This window comes from Xenopus laevis, chromosome 3L, assembly GCF_017654675.1.
Source record: "Xenopus laevis strain J_2021 chromosome 3L, Xenopus_laevis_v10.1, whole genome shotgun sequence".
NCBI classification, from domain to species: Eukaryota; Metazoa; Chordata; class Amphibia; order Anura; family Pipidae; genus Xenopus; species Xenopus laevis.
The window spans coordinates 82,420,449-82,444,100 of record NC_054375.1 but is presented as its reverse complement, the minus strand read 5'-3'; the positions used below and the strand labels follow the sequence as shown (position 1 = coordinate 82,444,100).

General features: G+C 35.0%; 1 protein-coding gene across 1 annotated transcript in view; it reads right to left on the bottom strand.

Moving 5' to 3' along the window:
- Window positions 1–382: 382 nt before the first annotated feature.
- The window catches only part of LOC108710271 (chloride anion exchanger), a 31,241-nt gene continuing 7,971 nt past the window's right edge, over window positions 383–23,652 (bottom strand). The window contains exons 3-21 of the mRNA XM_041586516.1: window positions 20,908–21,047; window positions 16,558–16,668; window positions 15,539–15,705; window positions 15,288–15,452; window positions 14,245–14,397; window positions 13,443–13,525; window positions 12,251–12,398; window positions 11,198–11,311; window positions 9,963–10,040; window positions 8,576–8,671; window positions 7,920–8,026; window positions 7,216–7,285; window positions 6,950–7,042; window positions 6,753–6,848; window positions 5,686–5,922; window positions 4,484–4,538; window positions 2,492–2,637; window positions 1,863–1,922; window positions 383–606 (exon numbers count right to left, since the gene is read on the bottom strand). Of these exons, the coding sequence (XP_041442450.1) occupies window positions 583–606; window positions 1,863–1,922; window positions 2,492–2,637; window positions 4,484–4,538; window positions 5,686–5,922; window positions 6,753–6,848; window positions 6,950–7,042; window positions 7,216–7,285; window positions 7,920–8,026; window positions 8,576–8,671; window positions 9,963–10,040; window positions 11,198–11,311; window positions 12,251–12,398; window positions 13,443–13,525; window positions 14,245–14,397; window positions 15,288–15,452; window positions 15,539–15,705; window positions 16,558–16,668; window positions 20,908–21,047 (2,143 nt within the window). The 3' untranslated portion in view covers window positions 383–582. The remainder of the gene's footprint in view (window positions 607–1,862; window positions 1,923–2,491; window positions 2,638–4,483; window positions 4,539–5,685; window positions 5,923–6,752; window positions 6,849–6,949; window positions 7,043–7,215; window positions 7,286–7,919; window positions 8,027–8,575; window positions 8,672–9,962; window positions 10,041–11,197; window positions 11,312–12,250; window positions 12,399–13,442; window positions 13,526–14,244; window positions 14,398–15,287; window positions 15,453–15,538; window positions 15,706–16,557; window positions 16,669–20,907; window positions 21,048–23,652) is intronic.

Sequence of the window (23,652 nt, the reverse complement as noted above, 5' to 3'; positions counted from 1 at the left end):
CACTCATAAGAAGTGCTTGAAGGTGTCGTAATCTTTTGGAGCAAACATAACGACTTTTTCAGTAAGAAGTTTCATTACATTGACTGCGCATTGGCGCAAACTATAAAATTCGCAAACGGTCTTTCACTGTCGGAAGTGGTCGCTAAACAATTTCTGGGCTCGCAAAAGCTATATTAAATTCGCACAAAGCTAAATTTGTTCGCGCAAAGGCATAACTTTTCGCATTGTGAATAGTTTTTCCGTTAGCGATTTTTATTACATTCCCCCGTAAATGTGTTAATACTAACAATACTATTTTAATGAGCATTAATAAAAAAAAGGAGGGTATAGGCGGCTTATAAATATGGGGACCTTTACATTTTGCTGTGTGTTCTCTAATGAAATTTACCTCTTCCCATTTATGTTATGGTGTATTTTTCATAATAGACAAGACATTAATACATGAAATAGTTTCCATCCAGGGAGAAAATAGTGCAGGCAGGAGCTTGAGTAGGCAAGATGCTTTCCATAAGTTCAATGTTGATTAAAAGTGTGGAATGTCAACAAACAGTCATTGCCAGTGATTTTCATGACAAAACATCCTTAGAACTTTGTTTCATTTGCCACCTATGAAACAAATACATCAGAATGAATATGTTTAAGAACCTGAATAAAAATGCTTACACATAAGCATTTTTATAAGCTACTTACTACATGATATGCTGTGCACAAAGATAACATATTTATACAAGTAAGGGATCCATTATCCAGAAAGCTCCAAATTACAGGAAGGCTGTGGACTACATTTTAATCAAATAATTAAATTTTTAAAAATTATTTCCTTTTCTCTGTAATAAAACAGTGACTTCTGCTTACCCAACTAAGGTACAATTAATCCTTATTGGAGGCCAAACAATTCTCTTGGGTTTATTTATATATACCCCAAATCCTCAGCACTCTGGAAAATAGGTCCCATGCCTGTATTCGCTAGTGCGGGGTCTAACCTACGCTGTGGCATTGACCAGCTGCTATAAAAAATATGTAAGCCAACATATGTAACCTCACATGCCACGTCAAGGCCCCTCATTGTACTTGAGTCCTACACTATCCATTAGCATTCTAAGTATGTCTTGCATTTAAAATCAAGTCCCCCAGCAACCAATGTGACAGAGTAAAAAGACCAACAGTGCACTTACCCTTAACTCAGAAGCTCTAGTGAGAAAGTGAGCTTTTGAGCCCCAGCCCATAAACATACACCTGTATATCATTCCCTGTTGGATGGGGGACTTGATTGAGCTTATTTATTTTGGCCAAAGTGTTTGGTACTAACACCTCATTTTTTTGTAATAATTATTTTTAAAGGCAAACTATGTGCTGTCAATTTTTCTCTTTCTCTTATACCTGTATTGTTTAAAATTAATTATGGTGATTAAATAGCACAGTTTCCCTTGCCAGTTTTGCCACAAAGATGGGGGAATCTTCATTTTCATCTAAATGGCTCATTTAAAGAAATATTTTAATACTTGATATATTACTTTACCTAATAATACCAAATATTACTTTACCTAATAATGATTGCATAATGAAGACTAAAACTATATGGACAGTACTATTACTTACACATCAAAGAAATTAATGTATGAATCTTTTGAAAGCATCCAAGAAGAAAACTGATTTTCCTGCCAGACTGTACTATTCTCCAAATGTTTTACTTGCCTAATGTTGCATAAAATATAAAGCCTGCTATTTAGTTAGTTTAATATCAAATCATATTCAGTACTGATAATTTCCTAATGATTTTCTCCCTTAAGGTCCTCAAATGAATCTTCATTAAAATGGTCAATAAGTGCACAGAAATCTCGGTAGCAAAATTATTAACTCACTGGTCGTTCCCTCAGTGTTCCATTCGATGCGTCTGTTGTATATAAAATATTTTCTGATTCCTAGAAAAAGAATTACAGCTATGAAAAAATAGCCAAAGGCTCACACGCTAGTTGCTTTCATCATCTTCAGTGCAACAGTATTTAAAAAAACGTACAAACATTTTGTATTTTACATTTGTATTCTAGATTATTGTGTTCTAGATTATTATGTTCCCTTATTGCACTGGAGTTGGGTATTAAGATGAATCCTGCAGCATGAGAAGTGCCAGCTGTGGGGCAGAATGATGCAGTTATTAATGTTTTATGTGCCTCAAGTTGCAGCTATTAGTTGAGAGTTGAGCATGCACATTATCCCGTAAAGATAAGTCAGAATGCAAAATTATTGTGCTATCTCACATATACTGTAGTGAGAACACAAACATTTTCAGTCCGCATGGTTCTTTTATTCAAGCTTTGGGAATAAGTGCTAGAAAGTAAGTAATTGGGCAGTGTTTCACTGATGGTTAATGAGGTCTCATACATCTGCCCTTTCTGAATGCATCATGCACAAAAAATGTTTTTATTCTTTCAGACCAACTGATGATCATAGTAATGGATATTATTATATTTCTGGAATATATATTCTTTACCTTTGAGGTGCCATTTTTCAGTGCTACTTTTAGTCCTTTCTTTTCCAGTACATGTAAAACGGCATCATGGACAGTAAGAAAAAACATTGATGTTTTTACATCGTCATCAAAAAAATTACATCTTTTTAACTTTTCCAAAACTCCACCTGAAGGGGCACAAAATTATGGAATGAATGAATATATTTATTTTAATTATCTTTAATTTTGTCATTTATTGGAAAGGAAGGAACCATGTATTTCCCCTTCAATGGTTTTAGGGTTTGGGGTTTAGAGGTTTAAGGGGTCTAAGTCATGGATCTGCCCAGTGTGGATGTTAGGGCTATGGGATGCAGGACAAAGCTGATATTTTATGCCAAGGTCTGTCTGTCGCTGCTCCGTGCCCTTATGCATCTACACATATGCTTAATCAGTCACTAATAGCAAATGTTACCTATAGAAAAATATGATAGGCACTGCAAATAGGGAAGGCAATTCTAAACATGCAATAAGACCCTTGTCATTTAACAATAAACAAATAATTTGGGAATTTTGATTTAGAACTGCACTTGTGGTGAACCCCTGAAACATGTTGCGTGGATTGGCAAAATACATTTTATTGCAGAGGAAGTAAGCTTGTAAGTCTTAAACTGTTTACTAATAAACATCTTGATGAAAGCATTCTGAACATAAAAGACCATAAAAGACTATAGAAGCAATAAAAAATAATGGTAGACCTGAATCACTTTATAAATGATTACTGTGGGGACTAAACAATATCATGGTTTTACAATAAATCAATATTATCTGCATTTAGTCTTTGACCCTAACCATAAATGTCAGTTTTTATATGATTGTACAAAACATATGTGTAACGGTCGGCACCCAACACCAGAACAAATGCCAAGCACCCTGGTCTAAGCTCGTGCTTCACCTGTAGTGTGACCGCCTTTGGCCTCGGGAGGAGCCCTCAGCTACTTGGATGCCACGAGGACTTAAACGAGAGGTGCAAGGCTAGATGATCTGGATAGGCAGAGGGGCACACCTGTAATAAAGTCTTTTGGGCAGAAGGTCAAGGTACAAGGCGTTAGGCAATAGAGTAGTCAGATCAGGCCGGGTCGGGGCAGGCAGAGAATAATCGTAGTCAGGCAGGCAAGGGTCAAACCAGATAGTCAATCAGAGGGTTAAGCAGAATTGAAGTCAGTAATCAGGCAAGGGGTCAGGATACAGAATGTTGAATTGTCAAAAGCCAGGCAGGGGTCAAAACAGGTAATCAGAATCAGGTTCAAACAGAATAGCAACAGCTAACAGCACCAGGAAACAAATCCTATCACGGGCAAGGTCCCTTGCCTTTAATAAGCCTTTTATACTTTTCAAATTTGGGCATCCCCGCCACACCACTGGACCACCAGGGTAAGTTGGATTTACTACAATATGATACAGCCAAAGGGCTTGGTGATGCTGTTGAATGTGTTCTTCAAGGAACAGGGGGACTGCAGATTCCAAAATGTTAAGTATCTTTCAGGAAGGCATGCAACCCCTTGGGGAACAATATAAAATAGATGAAATGATGTGCCTTGTGGGATCTCATGTTAGAGACCCTGGTTCAATTCCCTGTGGCAACACCTTGTGACCGTGGGCAAGTTTCTTAATCGCCAGGTGTCAATAATGGCTGCTTGCTCTAAAAGTACTTTGAGTCCCACAAATAAAAAGCACTATATAAATGATTCCTTTCCCTTTACTGTCTCTCCCAGGTGTGCTTTCATAGACTTGCATAGTAGTGTAAAATAGTATGCTTTAGAAAGTTCCCCTGGTCAGTGATTTTTCTGGAACACTGAATAGAACACTGAATAGAACACTGAACAGAACACTGAACAGAACACTGGCCTGGGGAATGATTTACATTAGAGTTCACTGGGGGTTCATAACATTTTTAGGAACCTCCCAGTGAATTTGGGTTCCTTCTCCCTTAAGATGGCAGCTAACACTGTCACCATAAATAAGAAATAAACTTACAGTCAGCACCAGCAATGTATATATCTACATCAATCTTCAGGAAATCTTTTAGAGTCTGAAAAAGCAGAATATTGATGTTTTGTAAACAATTTAATACATATTTAAATACATATTTAAACAAAGAGTATGTTTAATTCACCAAAGACTACTATTTACATATGTCTTTGTTATGACTATAAAGATTTTCATTCATCCAGGTCATGGTATATCTAGTATAGGTCAATCTAAAAACAACTGGACTTGCTGAGTAATCAATGAAGATGTTTCACTACTCATCCGAGCAGCTTCTTCAGTTCAACTGACTGGTGTGGGAAGTTCTCGGCATATACTGTAAACTCTTCCACTAATCCATTTACAGTGGCACATTGTAACTCTTCAAAGAGGTGACATCTGAAGAAATTCACAGAGGTGTTGATTCTGTGTAGTTGTGATAGGATTATCCAATGTGTAATGCAACTCCTAGATACAGGTGTTACTTGTGACGAATGCAGATGTCACCTCTTTGAAGAGTTACAATGTGCCATTGTAAATGGATTAGTGGAAGAGTTTATTTGATGAAAATTTCCCACACCAGTCAGTTGAACTGAAGAAGATGCTCGGATGAGTAGTGAAACGTTTTCATTGATTACTCAGCAAGTCCAGTTGTTTTTAGATTGACCTATACTAGATATGTCTTTGTAAATTAAAATGTAGTTTTCATTGCTTGTACATCTATGGGATCTCTTGTCCAAAAACTCAATCCAGGATGCTCCAAATTACAAAAAGGCCATCTCCCATACAGTCCATTTTTAGTAAATATTTTTTTTTTCTTTATTCCGCTGTACCATGTACTTATTGGTAACTATGCTGCATTCTATACGTGGAAACCTAAGCACAGAGATGCACATCAGCAGTTTTAAAATGTCTGTTTCATTGTGATATTTGAAGAAATTTTCCAATGGTTTGCTTTGATACTATTTACTGCTATAAATAGCAATGCTCCTATATCCCTGCCACTTTTATACTTCTACAAATCAAACAGTAACCTTATCCCCTATGGAGGATTTTATAGAACTGACAAAGGTATTTCAAATGCCTGTTGTATGATTTCCATCAACTTCATAAGGCTCACACAATGGATCTTACAGACTAAAGCTGCTGTATTAATATCCAACATGTTTTAATAAAGAAGAAGTTTATTTACAGAACAACATACAACTTACTCCTTTTAGAGACTTCATTCCAGACAAATCAATAAATGATACTGCTCCAAAATCAAGAATTAGACTGTGGATGTTAACTTTGGGAACTGCAATGTTCATTGGAAGATCTGCATTCCAGTCTATATCTGCAGGCAAATCTGAAGTATTAGTAGGCTGGTCCAGCTCTTCCACCATATTATTATCAAGTTCCTCATCCTCAATGTCTTTGCAATCAGGAGATACAGTGACCAAACCGTTCTGCAAAAAAAAGAAAATCAAATGACTGGTGGCCTGTGTTAAAGGGGTGGTTCACCTTTAAGTTAACTTTTAGTATAGTTATAGTATATGTAGTTATAGAATGGTCTTCTATTGGTCTTAATTATTTATAGTTTTTTAATTGTTTGCCTTTTTCGTCTGACCCTTTTCAGCTTTCATATGGGGGTCACTGACCCCATCTAAAACAAATGCTCTATAACACTACAAATGTATTGTTATTGCTACGTTTTAATACTCCTATTTCTATGCAGGCCCTCTCCTATTCATATTCCAGTCTCTTATTCAAATCAATGCATGGTTGTTAGGGTTATTTAGGGTTTAAATAGCAATCTTGAGAGCTGTTGAATAAAAAGCTAAATAACTTAAAAACCACAAATAATAAAAATGAAACCCAGTTGCATTGTCTCAGAATATCACTCTCCACCTCACACTAAAATTGAACAACCCCTTTAAATTAACATCGTTAAATTCTGAACTTACTTAGGTGTTGAGCTTGTGAAAAAGACTTTAAACAGCCCCAAGAATTATATACCTTTCTCTTTATATTCAGTCTCATGCTGTTTCTAAATCACTAGCAAAGAAGTTTCAACTGTGCAAGCTTGTGCCTCCTGATCCAATGGAAATCATTCAGGCTTGAGCAACAGGCTTGGAGCTTTTTTATATTGTTTGTTCCTTGACTAAACAGAGATAGTTTATTCTGGATACGGTGTAAATATAAACTAGTTAAACATACTCTGTGTTCCAGTTTGTATAGTATGACGATGTATTCTGCTACTTGTTAAACAGTATATTGCATCTTGAAAATTACTTACTGGTGCCACTTGCAACTCTCCTTTCTTTAGTAATTTCTTGATTTTTCTTAAAGCCTTATTGCGTTTACGCAGTACCCACGATGGGTTAAAGCCAGTCTGCAAAATGGTATATAATAAAAATTAAAAATTCTCTTTGAACAAAATTGCCGCCTGCTACAAGTGTATACAAACTAAAGAATGAAAAAAAAACCACTTACTGCAGCAACGATTTTATCTCTAAAGAAATCTGCATTAGCAAAAAAGAGAGGAGCTGGAGATCTGACAATTTTTACCCCATCTGGATCATAAATCTGTAAGCAAATAGTATGCATAAAATGATTGTATGTATCTGCTGAGGGAGTTTGTATACAAATATATTAATAAGGAGACATAGGAGGAACATTTGGGAGAATGAAGAGTTAAACTTTGACACAGGGATGATAAAGTGCTTTTCCAGGCAGACACAAAATGCATTTCTACTTACATCACTGTAATCTTTTTTTGTTCTGTAAATGTCTGTTCTACCAATATTGGCAATCACTGCAAATTTGGGGCTGCGAAAATAGAGGTAGTTGTTAAACATTTATTTGTAATAAAGCAACAATTTGATATACCATTTGTGCACCAGTGTCAAAGATATGGTAAAACACATATTCAGCAATGAACAATGATTGCTGGTATATAGTGTTTTCCTAATAATGAAGTTCCTATAAATGAAGCACGAGAATTAAAATCATGGAATGACTGTAGCTGAGGAAGTTGATTTGTGCTATTGCATAATGACAAGAAAGCATGGTCCTCCATGTGATGCAAGCCACCCAATAGGGATAGGACTGTTACTACAGAGTTCTGCTCATTACATCTGCTTGTTACACTTCCTGTAGGAGAATGGAAGGATAGCCCTTATTTCAGCCTGAACACTAAGTAGAGAATATCTCTCTGTAGCTCTGATATAACCACATTTTTACAACTGGGACATAGGGATTTTAGAAAAATATTTGTGATTTATTATATGACCGATTAATTAAGGTTCATTGAATAAGCTTCTTTAAACAGGTAGGAGAGAGTCTGACAACTCGAGGCAGAGAGTTCCAGAAAGCAGAAGCCCAAGAGAAGTCTTGTAGATGAGAATGGTCTGAAGTGATAAGAGCAGAGGAAATTGTGCGTAATCTCTGGTATTTTACTTACAATTGTACACGGAACACCACTGTTAGAAGTTCTATTCCAACACCAGCTGCCAGTCCAAGATCCAACCCAAGAAGAAGAGCTGCTATGAACGTTAAAATCCATACAAGCTGTGAAAAATATAATCCATAAATTAGTGAAGCATAAATTACAAGTTTATTTGTTTTGTATATTCTTCCACAAAAGATTGAATTGTTCAGAGATTAATCAGAGATTACAATCTTCAAGACGTACCAGTATTCATTTAATAAAAATAATATAAAATAATTGTATGCTAAACATAAAAGGAAACCTATTTTTCTTTATAAATAGTTAGAAAGCAGTGCACATCCATTGGCCATCTCCTTTTGGTAGATACTTTCTTTAGATGTTATGTCTGGAACACTAATTAAAAATGGTCAAGCTTTTCTAAGTAAACAAAACTGTGTATAATGTGGTACTGCAAGTGACAAAACTACACTATACTATACTAACTATACTGTATTGAAGATGCAAATCTAACTTTTCCTAGAAGAACACTTATTCTAATCAATTGGAGAAGTCCTATAGCTGTACCAACTATGTCATTAAAGGCACATATTTCCAAATAATATACTGTAAATGTATTAAAAAAAAACATAAAATTGATGAGCAGTTGTCACAGAAAGCTTTGTACTTACACAGTCAAACTTATCTCTCTTGTACAACATGGGAATTTCATTAAACTTCATTAGCATTCCTTTTAAATTGATGATAATTATGCCTGCCAGAACAGACTAAACCAGAGAAACAAAATGATTACTGTTTCCATTAACTTTTAACATTTTGCTTTCTATTTACTTATTTTATTTATATATTAGAAGGACACATTAAAACAGAAAGAAAAAATATGTTATTATTTTTTTATTAAAATTGCTATTCATAAGAGAATAATTATTATTTTTACCTTTTGAATGGAATGGCATAATTTGGAATTAAAAGGGCAAATTAAAAGGGCAGTATAATAAAAAGGTATTTTATTTACACATAAAAGTAGAGTGTAATAATTAGGGTTGCCACCTTTGACCTAGGCAAAAACCTAGGTGGGGGATGGGCTGATAACATCAGAGGGTGGGGCAATGACAGCAGAGTGGATTGGTGATGTATCGGGTCATTCCTAGTAGGGGGTGTATATGACACTTGGGGGCAGGGTAGTGACATCAGAGGTAGGTATTGGCCAGATTTATTTATTCCACCCCCACACTTTATTATTTTACAAATAATTATTTTGCTGCAATAGCAGCTTTAGGTGTTTTCAAGATCTAGGCACATTTTTCCAAGCATACTCTGGGTTGATCCAATTAGTCCAATTATTTGACATGACTGCCGAGGCACTCTTTATTAAAAAGGAAAAGCGAATTAGTTAACATTAGGGATGAGAAAACTTTTTCAGATTGTATAGTTTGCATCGTAATTCATGGTTTCTCAAGCAAAATTTCTTGCAAATCCATGCTATTAAAAAAATGTGGTCTGTTAGTTTGAAAAAAAAAGAGGAGATGATGTATTATGTGCCCCCACATAAACATATTTGTCAGAAGCCCTCCCTGTGACAGGAGCTATCTTGTGTGGATTATGGAAGAAATTGGCAACATGGGCCATATTTTTCTATGAAGAACAGTTGTATCATAGTAAAAAGAACCTTCTCTAACAAGGTAGGACAATTTATATACTATTGCAGAGCTAAGAACATCTCAACTGCCATATATTTTTTATTTCCCAACAAATGTGGCAAAATGTAGCAGTTTCTTGAACTTTTCCACAGTTTCATCAAAATGAAATGCTGTTTGTTTGGTAATCACTAGTAACCACTAATAAATTACAATAAGTCATGGGAAATACTTCAGTATCGATCTTTGTAAATAACTTTATAGTCACATCAGATAATATATATCAAACCTTATTTTTTCAACTTACTGTACAAGCCCAGTGATGCTAGTGTTCTAAAGCAGTGATGAGCTGTACCACCAATAAGGTTACCCATTAATAATGCTTGATTATTTAAATGTTACTATTTATGTATACAAATACCTTAGGCAATGGCTCTAGAAGATATCCAACAGCTAATATAACTATCAGAACCATTGTTCCTGATACCATTCCAGCGACCTGTAAAAATAACCACAAAAGTGTCATCAGAAAATAACAGTTCATAAAACTGATATAGGTTTGGGATAAAATTATTTTATCTAACACAAACATACCCATCAACATATAGTTTCTCTCTTCTTGCGATAAAACATTCCTTAAAGGTGTCACACCAAATGTTAATCAAGAAGTTTTTGCTGGTTTTGGCCACGTTACCAAACATCTGGGAACATGTGACACTTTGGATGAACAGTTTCAAAAGACCACTATGCAATCCTATTGGATTACAGTTGGTTTTTTAAAACTGATTTTTTTATGTACTGGCTACAATGAGCTAAATTGCTAGAACATTGAAGGTGCATCTGCTTATATGGGCAACAAGACAAATATGGTCAAATGCAATATCTAGCTTGGCACATGAGTCTATTGGTTGGATAACTGTAAAGCCACCCAGTGTATGGCCACATTTAAGCTGTCCCTTGCTGACCAGTAGGTTTGATATTATGCATTCCCTGGTAAGGCATTGATTGGACAATGGTTCCAAAATTTTGGATAATTAACTGTGGTGCACTTCGACTCTCTAAAATGCTTTTATCTGGAGGACCACAAATTGACTAGTCTAAACTGACTAAATTCCATATAATGATTGGTGTATGCTTCAGGGTGGCCTTCATACAAGTACCCCTTTTTTTTAAAGCCTACTCATCTAATTGTAATTCTAAAACTGTAATCAGAGTTAAAAAGAAATACAGGAAAGCTCTTTTATTTGTTTTTGCAGAAAGAAAGCAGAGGCTTTTGTACAGGTAGAAAGGAAAACATAAAAGCACAAAATCTGATATAAATTTAAAAAACACAAATAAATTATTCAACCCACCTCATAAAAGTATAAAATCTTTCTGGGGATATATAGTTTTCCCTGGTTCAGTAACCCACAGCAACCAATAAGACATTTGTTTTTTATCAGGTATATGTAACCTTATGATTGGTTGCTTTACGTGATTAGACCTGAAGCAACCTACACAATTTTTTTTAAATAATTAACATCTTATGCTGATAGTAATTCCTTTACAAGTAATCTGTAATATTATTGGTAATTGTAGCAGCACTCTGAGTGTTCTGCCAGAGGCAATAACTAAAAAATGAATTTGTTTCTTCCTGTAATAAAAATACCATCCTACCTGAGTTTTGCCTCCTGTGCTTTCTTGTACTGAAGACCTTGATAATGAGGTGCTTGCTGCAAATCCTCTGAATGAGCCACATACAATATTGCTTAGTCCAAATGCTATTAGCTCCTGTATAAAATAATGGGGAAAATGTGTATACCTTTATAATATTACATTTTTGTGGTTGATTTTACATTTTCATAAAATTATTGGCTAAAACGGTTATGAAAAGAAACAGGACAGTTTTCCTTAAAATTAAGATTAACTACTAAGCATGATGTAAACAGTTATATAAGGAGACAATTTAAAACTGGTTCCAATTTTACTTTTTTTCTTTTCATTTGCCTTTCTATCCTGTACATATTCCAGGCACATATGTCTATGTTTTTGACATGAGTTCATCCACTGGGGTTTATGTAGAAAACAATGAATTTCTGTAAATATAATTTTTAACCAAAGCATTCCATTTTCTGTTGCACTGCTTAAACTGGGTGGTGCAGCATTGCCTGAGAACTGCAGTCATGATTATTTGTTACTGACCCTTATCTTGACTGATCTTGTAAATTTCTACCTGAAATTGACATTGGCTTCTACTATGACTATTCCTATGTTCACTGTTTGTCTTTACTTTTGGGTGAATTCAGCTGCTTCCAGATCCATATATTTGGTGGCCTTTGCTTGCCCTTGTATGTTCTCTTAAACTCCCAGCTATAAAACCAAAAGCTCTGCTCAAAAAGGGGGAAATCCTTTAACCATCCTTTGGGTTCAGGTTGCTTCATTGGACAGGTATCCATACAATATGTGTATATGTAATTGAAGTATTTATACATGCAGATTATAGAGACTGCAGGTTATTAAACCTGATTTTTTTCAGTGATATAAAAATAAAGTGAATAGCACCTAATGTCTTCCTTTTCAGCATACTCAGGCACTGAAATATTATAATATCTAATTTACAATGAGGATGATGTATTAAAATAAAATATACAAAAAAAATTGACAATGTAAATACCCAAGTGAGATGGCTCTTGAGCAATGTCCATGAGCTGCTGATCATAAATATCTTACCTGGTTACCATCTACATTATAGTTGTGTTTTAAGGCGTATACTTTGGCAACAGAGAATGCAATTGCAAACCCAACAATAGCAATAGAAAAAGCATTAGCTATTGTGGTTTGAAATACTTCTAAACTTGGGGCCAGAGGAGGTTGGTATCTGTGTAAAAATAATAATATGAGTGTCAGAATAAACAACTGTCAAAAATTATGTACTTTAATGGTATGATACTAATATACTGTATGTCACACTTGTGGCCTAGAGCTGATCTAAATGGGGGATTCTCCATCTATAATTCTAATACAAAAATACATTGGGATGGTTCTTGTTTTAAATAAAGAATAACATATTAGAAGCAATAATAATATAACCGCAACATGTGCATTTTGGAGAAGATAATGTTGATACTTCTTACTAGGTAGAAACTTTTGTGACATCTCAAATTGAATTGATAATTGGATGTAATCAGAAAAGAAGAGCTCTGAGCTTTCCAAAAACATGTCTAATACAGGTATGGGACCTGTAATCCAGAATAATTTGGATCTTCATACATTAAGGGGCACATTTACTAAGCTCGAGTGAATGATTAGAATAAAAAATACTTCGAATTTCAAATGTTTTTTTGGCTACTTCGACCATCGAATTGGCTACTTCGACCTTCGACTACGACTTCAACTTCGAATCAAACGATTCGAACTCAAAACCGTTCGACTATTCGACCATTCGATAGTCGAAATACTGTCTCTTTAAAAAAAACTTTGACCACCTACTTCGCCACCTAAAACCTACCGAGGTACAATGTTAATTAACCCTCGATATTTTCGATCCTTAGTAAATGTGCCCCATAAGTCTACTAGAAAATCATGTAAACATTAAATAAACATTAAAATAGGATTCGTTTGCTTCCAATAAGGATTAATTACACCTTATCAAGGTACCGTTTTATTATTACAGTGAAAAAGGAAATCCTTTTTTAAAATTTTAAAATGGAGTCTATGGGATGACCTTCCTGTAATTTGGAGCTTTATGAATAAAGGGTTTCCGAATAACATAACCCATACCTGTATTGGATACATATACAGAACCCATGCACACTGCATTTTAATATTTTTTAAAAGTGTTTGTTGATAACTGAAATCTTAATTACAAAATGTATTTCAAAATTACATTGGCCAAAAAAGAAATGTTGTTGAAAACTCTTACCCTTTTTGTATTGTACCTACAGTAGTTACATGGAATCTGTCTTTAAATTTAAATCCATATGACAGACCAGCTGCAATGATTGTCTATAAAATAAAACAAATTGAGGTTTTTGATAACAGGACATCAAGGCCAAATGTAAACTGACCTACACAAAACTCACATTCCTGGAAATAGTCTTCAAATTGAGGCATCACTAGATTAAAGCTGTCTGGGTAGTATACTGTGCCTCTGTGATATGTTGATTGGTAAGAATGCTTAGTCTAAGGGAAAGATGTATCAATTGCTGTGTTCAATAAAAAAAACCCAACTGAGGGGAAACGCAATATATATTATAGTAAGTGTATTTAAACAACTTTCACTATTTGTTATGCTACTTTGAGAAAGGCTCTGGTGGAGCCGAAACATCAGTCCATAGCTCTTCAATAAATCATTTTTTATTTTTCTAAGACCTGCGAGTGCTGATCCCTCTTTTTGTTTTGTATAACTTATGTACCCAGGCATATTTATTTATTTTTTCGTGAGTGCTGGCATCCTTTAGAATTTACATATATATATATCAAACAGAAAAGTTGCACACAGACAAAAATCATATTGTTCCATTTATTTTCAACTAAAGTAAATATAGAACTTTTTTTATTGCTACTTATTATAAGGGTTGGAGGAATAGGGTGGGGTTGGTACAGAGCTGGTTACATTACATACAATTATCCACTTAGGAAAAAACTGTATTCTATACTGTAGTTTACATGTATTTGGGTGATTCAATCAATTAATAGCCTGTGGAGGACAATGCAGTACTTACCAGTATTATTTCAATAGGAATTGGAACAGGCAGTTTTGACTTATATTTAGCATTGAGTTCTTTCGCAATGTACACAAGAATCATTACGATAATGCCTATAATAAGATCAGGAATATTGGTTGAAGTTATCTGAGAAAATATGCTCTCTAGAGACTGAAAAAGAGAGAAATAGTTAGAATACATTACACTCTTTTAATTTAAAAATATTTCATCTTAACAAATCCTGTGTGGTAGGCATATGTCATGTATCATACAAATAACATGCATGCACTTCTTCATGAACTTTATGTTCAACATGCCATGTTTTAACAAAACATTTAAAATGAGTGTCAGCCATTCTTTCAAATTATGTTTGTAAAGTGAATTGTAAGTCATATATGTGCTGCTGCCTAACCATAATACCGCTATCTGTAAAGTGGCCAATGAATTATCCTTCTTGATATTGACTTTAATTGTTGTTCCCACCAAATATGCTACAATAAGCATATAAAGCATAAGGTAAATTCCTTTATTATAAACAAAATATTAGGCTGCTGGGCCAGTATTTTTTATACACCACCCTAACATTGCTGAAATAAGGACAAGGAAAGGCAAATCCAATACATTGAATAAACAAATTGAATTTAGAATGTCTGGATAGGTGAGGTAAGTAAGTGGTGTGGTGTTAATTGTTTCCAGGGGCCAGTGCATTTTTCTTTTAAAGGAGCAACGGCCTGGGGGAAAAAAACTTGATTTAACTGTGATGTACCGGAATTTTCAGCAGATCTTTCTGCTCCATTTTGAAACGCAGAAATTTGCTGCTTCTCCCACTAATATAGTGAGGACTGCTTTCGGACTGTATTGGTGAGCACATAGACATTACCCCTACCCGTCTCCTAACATGAGTTTCCCAGGGCATAAATGCACTAATGCGCTTGCTCTTGCTTTTCTGCAAAAGTAAACACATCTAATTCAGTTCACAGTATTCCTTTAACAAATAAATATATGTATTATTTTCATTCACATTTTAGAACAGATATGTACAAACTGAAAGAGATACTTACATAAAATATGGATAGTGGCCCACTAAATGAAGGTATTTTAACTCCAAGCATATATTTAAGCTGTGACACCACCACTTCAATAGCAGCAGCAGTTGTGAATCCATTAATTAATGGGTCTGACAAATATATGGCTATAAAACCAACTTGCAGAAGTCCTAAAGCCAACTAAAAAAAATACATAAAAAAATGATATCCAGCTGTAAATATACATTTACATTTAATAGCATTTTGTCTAGGTACAATATACTAACCTGTATAATGCCAACAAGGAAGCCTAAAGATGATGCCACAATCATTCTTTGGTGCTCTATCAATGCTTCATTAGTGGCATTGGTAGAATTAGAAAAGCCTGTTGTGTCACCAGGTACAATGCTAGCCACAACTGACCCCACCATAAGACTCACAATTGGAAAAGGACCTAAAGGGAACATAAAGTTGTGTTTATTAAATGATTATAAATAAGTATATGTTTATTCAATAATTTAGGGGCAGAACAATCAAATGGAGCATTATGGAAAGTTTCACAGCATATATTTTACAGTAAAAACAAATGATCTTTTTATGAATGGTGTACATCAGTGCCCTAAAAAATATATTTAATAATATATTATCCCAATATTGTAATTTACTGAATACACACACATGTACACAAAAGCACTCTAACACACACACTATTTATTAAAGTCCGAATGCCAAAAATGTGAAAGATTTTACTTTCTTTACTATAAAATCCGAATTTTAGTAGAAAAAAAAACCTAAGATTTTTCAATATTTATTATACCACAAGGCAGCATAAAATCTGAATCCAAAAATACTGTCAAGATCCTTTAGAAGTCAATAGCATAGGTCCTATTTGCAATTTGAATTTATTATTGTCTCTTCTCAGTTTCGTACGATAATGCAAACATTTCAGGCTTTTCCGCCAATTTCACAAAAAATTACGACTTTTCGGTTGTCAAATCCGAAAAATTTTGATTTTTCACTTGACAATCCAATTTTTTTTTTTTTGTGGTTTTTTAATAATAAATAAGGGTACAAAGTGGATTCTAGCTTGGTCAGATTTTTTTATTAACTAAGCAGAAAAATTCAGATTCTGTTAAATAACCCCCAAAAAGTAAAATCTAAAACAAGTAAAAAAACTTTATTTTACAAGCACATATAAATGATTTAACTGTAATTCAGATTGATTGTATAAACGGTTGCAAAAAACCACAACTGACTGAAAAACAAATAACAAACATTTAGTGACAAATAGAATTAAGGAATTTACCTGCTGATACATGTCTGGAAGAGCCAAATAAGAAATACACCACTACTGGGAAAAATGATGTATATAGTCCATATCCTGGTGCTACATTTGCAAGCAGTGCATATGCCAAACCTACAAAATATCAAGTGATTTTTATATGTAAGTTATGCCAAATAAGAAAAACTACAAGGTATAAACTGAGAGAAAAAACAAAAACAGAGTGCACACAATTGGTCAATCTTGTGGTTATAAAGGCCCTTGCCTCAGAAACATTCTAATTTAATCTTCTTTGCTATTTTCATTTTGAATTCATTGTGGCACTGATAGTATATAGGTAATACGTACTTATAAAAGAAAATTCACGGAAGCCTTATCCCAGTATCTTATGTGGCAAAGGGTTACATTCCAAGGGTAGTGACACAGTAGGGAGCCACATGATAAGATAAGCCATAAACTACATACTCCATTGGCTTTTGAAGAATGAAGGGGTCATGAAGACAAAATGCATCATGTCATCATTGAATTAAAAAAATGCTTTAAGGCTACAGCCTAGGTTAGTAGTGCATTCAACTGTTAGAAAGATGAGATGCATGAGAGATGTGTATGTTAGTTAGGGATGATAAGATCAATGTCACTGTGTACTAGAAACACATTTGCACAGTGCTCCTCCATATATTGAAAAATAAGTTTTCCCATTGCAATCTTAAATGAAAATACAGGCATTGGATCTATTATCCAGAATGCTTGGGACTTGGAGTTTTCTGGATAACAGATCTTTCCATAATTTGGATCACCATACCTTAAGCCTGTTAAAAACTTTTAAACATGAAATAAACACAATAGGATTGTTACAGATTCACACAGCTTCATTAGGAACAAGTCAAGGTACTGTTTTATTATTACAGAAAAAAAAGAAATCATTTTTAAAAATTAGAATTATTTGCTTAAAATGGAGTCTACAGTAACATTAGCAACTCAATTGAACACCTACTAAGGAGGCGATCAGAAAGTACATACTGTATTGATAGTGCTATTGATGTTCAGTGCTATTAAATATACAGTTGTCAGAATCCTGTGTACCCTAGCCATAGGTTGGTGTCATGTAAAGACCTTTCTACTGGGTTTACTATGACACAGTATACAGGTGGAAGCCTATTTATTGAATTTTAGTAATTTGAGGTTTTAACCACGACTAAACTCACTTTCTCTAAATCTATGTATGCAATGAAATTTCTTAAAAGATCCAAATAAAAAAGTACGAACTAAAAATAACGCTGAAGGATCCGAAAAAAATATACAAATACCTCTAAAACCTCAGAAAATTCGATTTTTTTCATACAATTCCTAAAAAAAAAAATATATATATATATATATATATATATATATATATATATATATTATATACATAAAAATACAAAACCCTCTAAAAGTCCGAACTGATTTAAAACAGTCCAATAGGATCAGGGCAGTTCCCATTGACTTCTATAGGACCTCGACAAATTTTACCTGCAGAATTTCCGTATTACAGGTTTTCGTGGTTTTTACACTTTAGGGCTGAACTCCACGGCATGACTTCTACCGATCAGATGCGCTGAGAGGAAGCGCATGCAACAATACGGATGCGCCGGATATAATGTAAGTAGTAGAAATATCACACCTACAAACTGCATGCATCCAACACGTCACGACTGTCAGCTGAAGGCACAATGTGCAGCGCTCGCATCCGACAGTCGTGTCATGTCGGATGCATGCAGTTTGTAGGTGCGATATTTCTATCACTTACATTATTTTCAGCTCATCTGTCTTGACGCACGAGCTTCCTCTCTCTGATTGGTTTTAGAGTTTTAAAATAAATAGGAAAACCATGAATATTTAGAGATTCATGGAAAAAATCGTAATGTGATTGTTAAGTCAGCTCCATAGTGAAATTGCACATATCTATCGTAGAGCATCAGCTCAGCCCCCACGATCGCATTGTAATTAGAATAATCAGTATTCTGTGTCACAGTGTTTAAATATGGCAGTTCTTTTTCTTATAATCTTTTAGCTGTCAAAAAGGCCAGCTACAACATATTCTTTTTGAATTGTTTTTAATACAGCAGAACACCTTATAGCTTCACAATAGCTGTCTGTGAAGGCTACACATTGATTATATTAAAAGTTATTCTACAATAACTTTAATTTTGCAAGGGGTAGGTAAGCAGGGGTAGTATTTATATAACATTGGTATTTAATTGGACATTTTAATAGGGCTACTACAAAAACATTATCCCTAATCGTAGGGGTAGTGTGAAATTAGAGCTCTTTTTTTTATATATTCACATTTTTATTAATTTTACATGCCATTAACAATCAAATGTATTTTGAACAATTCACAGTTATAATGTAGCAAGTATGAAATGGTGGTTGAGTGCCATACACAGTTGTTCATGTACATTTTCATATCATTTACATTGCTAATAGGCAACCTGTAATCCCTCTACTGTTCGCTGTTGGAACAATCCATAATGTTAACTGTGTACTATGTAAATTATGGGATAAACCAGAATGGTGGGTTGGGGGTGTCTAAAAAGTAATTACCAAGGGTTCTGTCCCACAAATCAAGTTTTTTCTGATTGGACCGTTTCAAATTCCGCCTAAGGAAGCCACAACAGCTCGTTTTTGTATCGCATACCTTGCAAATATGCTCTAATACGTTCCATTGTTCTGACCCATTTAACTTTGGTAATGAGAGTTTGTTGGTTTGGAAGGGAAGTACTTTTCCACTAAGCTGCTCTGAGTGTTTTTGCTGCTGTCAGTATGTGTGTTGCCAATTTGTTAGTCTCAGGAACTTTTAATGTTTTAATTGGTAGTCACAAAATAAATGACAATGGATCTGGTTCGATAGAGTGTTTAAATACAGCCGATAGAGTATAAACTACCATGTCCCAGTATTCTTTAACCAGTGTGCAGGTCCACCACATGTGATAGAATGTGCCTATATCTCCACATCCCCCAAAGCATAGGGGGATAAAGTACTACTTCAGTTATGGGCTAGTCTTGTGGGAGTATAATACCACCTAAATATCATTTTGTATGCCCTTTCCATTATTGTTGTTCAGATCAATGTTTTGCCAGTTTTATCCCAGATAATCTGCCATTTCGCTGGTGTGATCACCTCCTGCAGATCTTCCTCCCATTTTGTCATATAGGGTTGCTTTAAAGTGGTATTATCCACTGCTAGATTGTTATACAATAGAGATATCATGTGGTTATTCTGTTCTTAAGTGTTACATAAAGTCTCAAAATATGTAGGGGATGGTGGGAAAGTGTCAAAATGTCTGGGAGATGAAATGGCTGATCTGCAGGTACCTGAAAAACTGACTGGACGGTATCAGAAGGTTTTCCTTGAGATCGTGAAAAGTTCTGACTTCCTGTTCTCAAACTAATGTGGTGGATAACAGGGCTTTATTTGTGATCCAAGGGAGAAAAGCTTTCATGTCTTCCCCTGGAGGGAATCTTTTATTTCCAAAAAAGGAGCAACACATTAACTTTTGTGGTGATAAGTGTAATTTTTCCCTATATTTGTCCCATAACTGTATAGAATGGTTTGTCGTAGGGGGTCCATAATTGTTCTCCTGTCCTTTTCAGATATCCAAATTATATATGTCTAACCATGGCATTGTAGGATATCTATGGATCATAATTATGTCAGAGAGTCTGGCTGCCATGTAGATATGAGGCACCCCCAAGCCCCCTACAGTCTAGTTTAATTCTGGGGCGTTTTTATCCGATATGAACTGTGTAATGGATTTTTGTAGGGAGTTAGCTACTCTTTCTGGAAAATGCACTGGGAGTACTCGGAACAAGTATAGTATTTTAGGTAGCAGCGTCATCTTTCCCGCTGAGATGCGACCAAACCATGATAGACCATATTTACCCCAGGTCTGTAGATTTGTTTTTAGTGTAGAGAGCAGAGGTATATCATTTTTTTCATACAGGAAGTTATAATTGGCAGTGAACTGCATTTCCAGATATTTAACAGCATGTTCTTGCCAGTGATAATCAAAGTTAGCTTGCAAATTTTTTTCTCTGTAGGATGCATTTTGATTGGCAGGGCTTGTGATTTGGAACTATTTATCTTGAACCCAGATATAGTACTGAATTGGTGTAACAGATGGTTGATAAATACACTTCTAAAATCCTATAAGAACATATAGAAAGTCATTGAGTTTTTCAGTGGTGAGCTCTAATTTCACACTTTGATAAATCTGCCCCTTACTGTTTGGGTAGCCTTTTATAGTTAAATACAGTTTATAATACACAGGAGATTTCAAACTAGGTAACGTCTATGCTACAAATTATATAGCAAAAAAAAAAAAAGCTTATTACCTTGAAGCACTGCCACAAGTCCTGTGGTGATTCCAGAAATAATATCACTTAGGAACCATTCCTTAAATCGGTAAGCAGGAAGCCAAGAAAGAACAGGTACAAAACTTAAAACAGTCTTCTTTGCTTTTTGAGGAGAACACCTATAACAATTATGATCAAATATATCAATTTACCTGCATGCAGTAATGATCAAAATGACTTGGTAAATAAATGTAATTTATCAAAGCTATCATCAGATGTATAAAGCTTAGCCCACAGGGTTTGGCCAAATGACTGGAGAAAGCAATCATGTTTTTGCAATTGATTTTTTAAATAGGTTAAATAGTGGATAACAAATAACACCATTATGTTCTACAGAGCTTATCTGCTATCTGCTTTGTAACCTGGGCCTTTTCTCCTTTGAATAGCTGCCCCCATTGCTATACAGCAGGTTATTTATATAAACAAAAGTAGCATTTCTAAAGCAAACACAGCAGTTTTACCAGTGCAGGGCAACACTGCATTATATTTGTATTACTTCAAAACACTTTAATTGTTTGATGTTACTGTTCCTTTAAACAGCATATTTTTCCCATAAGTGTTTTCTTTAATCTACAGCATTTAATTAGGCATTTGCTTTCATTTTCTAATCTGTACATCAAAACTAATAACTGATTGGTTGCTATGGGTAACTGCACTGGTGCATTTTATAACTAATGTTAGCAAGTGAGCCTTGAAATATTCTAGATGAGTGAAAAATAAACTGTTTATGAAACTCTTGATCTAATGATAATTGAAGGTATTTATGCATACTTGCCAATTTACTTGGTGCTGTAAATAACAATCTTATTCAAAAGGAAACATCTTATCAGCATTTGACAGCAGATTTGCTATACAAAGCATTGAAAAACATAACTGTACCAAGGCAAGCTGTCTATTGTACTGTATGTTGAATTGTTAATGTGATTGCTGTACATTGGTAATTCTAAGTAATTCTAAGTATCTCCCATTACTCTGCATGATGCCCTTTATAAAGCTTCAGCATGAGCCAGTTTGAGCTCTAACAGTTGTAGTTTACATAGTGTTTAATTAATAATCTACAGTATGCCTACATGTCCTATTGTCCTCAATAGGATTAAAACTTGTCTGGTATTTTACCATTTCAGCAAGTAAAACTGATGCTTAATGCCAATGTTAGCAATAGAGAATAAAGATAAAAAGATTGGACGTCTGGTATTTTTTTCTAGAAAAGTGGCAACCATACTCCTTAACGATTTGCACTTAGTTGCTATACAAATAGAACTTAACGATTACACTGTTTAGACAGTGATTCAAAAAAAGAGGGTAGCGCACAAAGTCTAGATATATATACATGCAAAAGTTAGTTTTAATATGTATTGAATTTGCTATTTAGAAAGTAAATGGGCTTGGTGGAAGGTCAAACGACAGTTAGCAGAAACTATTACTCAGTAGATCTGAATGTGTTTGCTAAGTGCAATAGTGCAAAGGCTAATGTGTTTACGTTGCCAGGGATATACAGAGAAATGTAAAAACTACTGAAGAAATCAAAGATGTCATCAAATTATTGGTAGGGTTTTAGAAACATTTTTAACCCATTATTTTTCTATCAACTATTACATTTTCCCTGTTTAGTTAGCTTGTATTGTAAATCTATATATTTATATATTGTGGAGCAGACGCAAAAGAATGGAAGTAAGAGTAAAAAGAAATTAAACTAAGAACACAAGAAACAACAATGAATAGAAAACGTTGATAATCCTGTTTGTAGTAAGTGGTGGCATCTATTGCTTTTCATTTTCTTTGTAGAAAACCTGGCAGGTTTATTTAATTATTTTCCTTGAAAACCTGAAAAAGTTTGCAGTCCCATGCTGTAACACATTTGTGGAGTTTTTATTGACTTGGTGTGAGGACTCACCCTAGGGGATCGGCGGGGACACCCGCAGCTCCTCTGGCGGGGATGCCCGCGTTGTGGTCCTGCTGTGTTGCCGGCTGCTTGATACTAGGGCATTCGGGGCGCGCACCTCCTGGTTTTATAGGCTTTGACACTGGCGTGATGACTTCATACTGCCACGAAATTCAAACCTATTTAAAGGGAGTTCTGTCTGCAGGTTGTTGCCCGTTTTTAGGTTCATCTTGTGAGAGTTCCTGGGTGCTATCCTGTGTTCTGATTCCTGTTTTGACCCTGCCTGCCTGACTTTTTTTTTTTGACTCCTGATTTCTGTGATCCCAACCTCTGCCTGGTAAACCGGCTACTCTGATATCCGTATTCCGACCCGTGCCACTTGGGCAGTGTCAAGGTCACCAGTCGTCCTTACCTACATTAACTTGCCCTATACCTGATGATTTAAAATAAAGACACCAAAAGCCCTGGATGGATTTAAAAAGGCTGCAGCTTTTATTAACAATGTTTTCAAAACATAACAGTAAAATGGTTTCAAACTCAAAAACATTACTCAAACTGGAATGCTTGCCAGTAGTACCTTACTGAGTGAATGGACCACCGCCATGCCAATCCAGCCACCCCCATGCTGCATGCTGATGTGCAAGTAAAAGCACAGTAAGCCTGACTCAAACCCTTACCCCCTGGGACCATCACCCAAGGAAGTATCAAGCAAGTGCTACAAATTATGGAAATACTGCCCTATTTCCCCACTCCAGCAATCATTCCCCCTCCAACCAAACTAAGACAAGACATGCACTCCACATAAAACTACCCCCCGGGATCACTTCAACTGGCCTTCACAT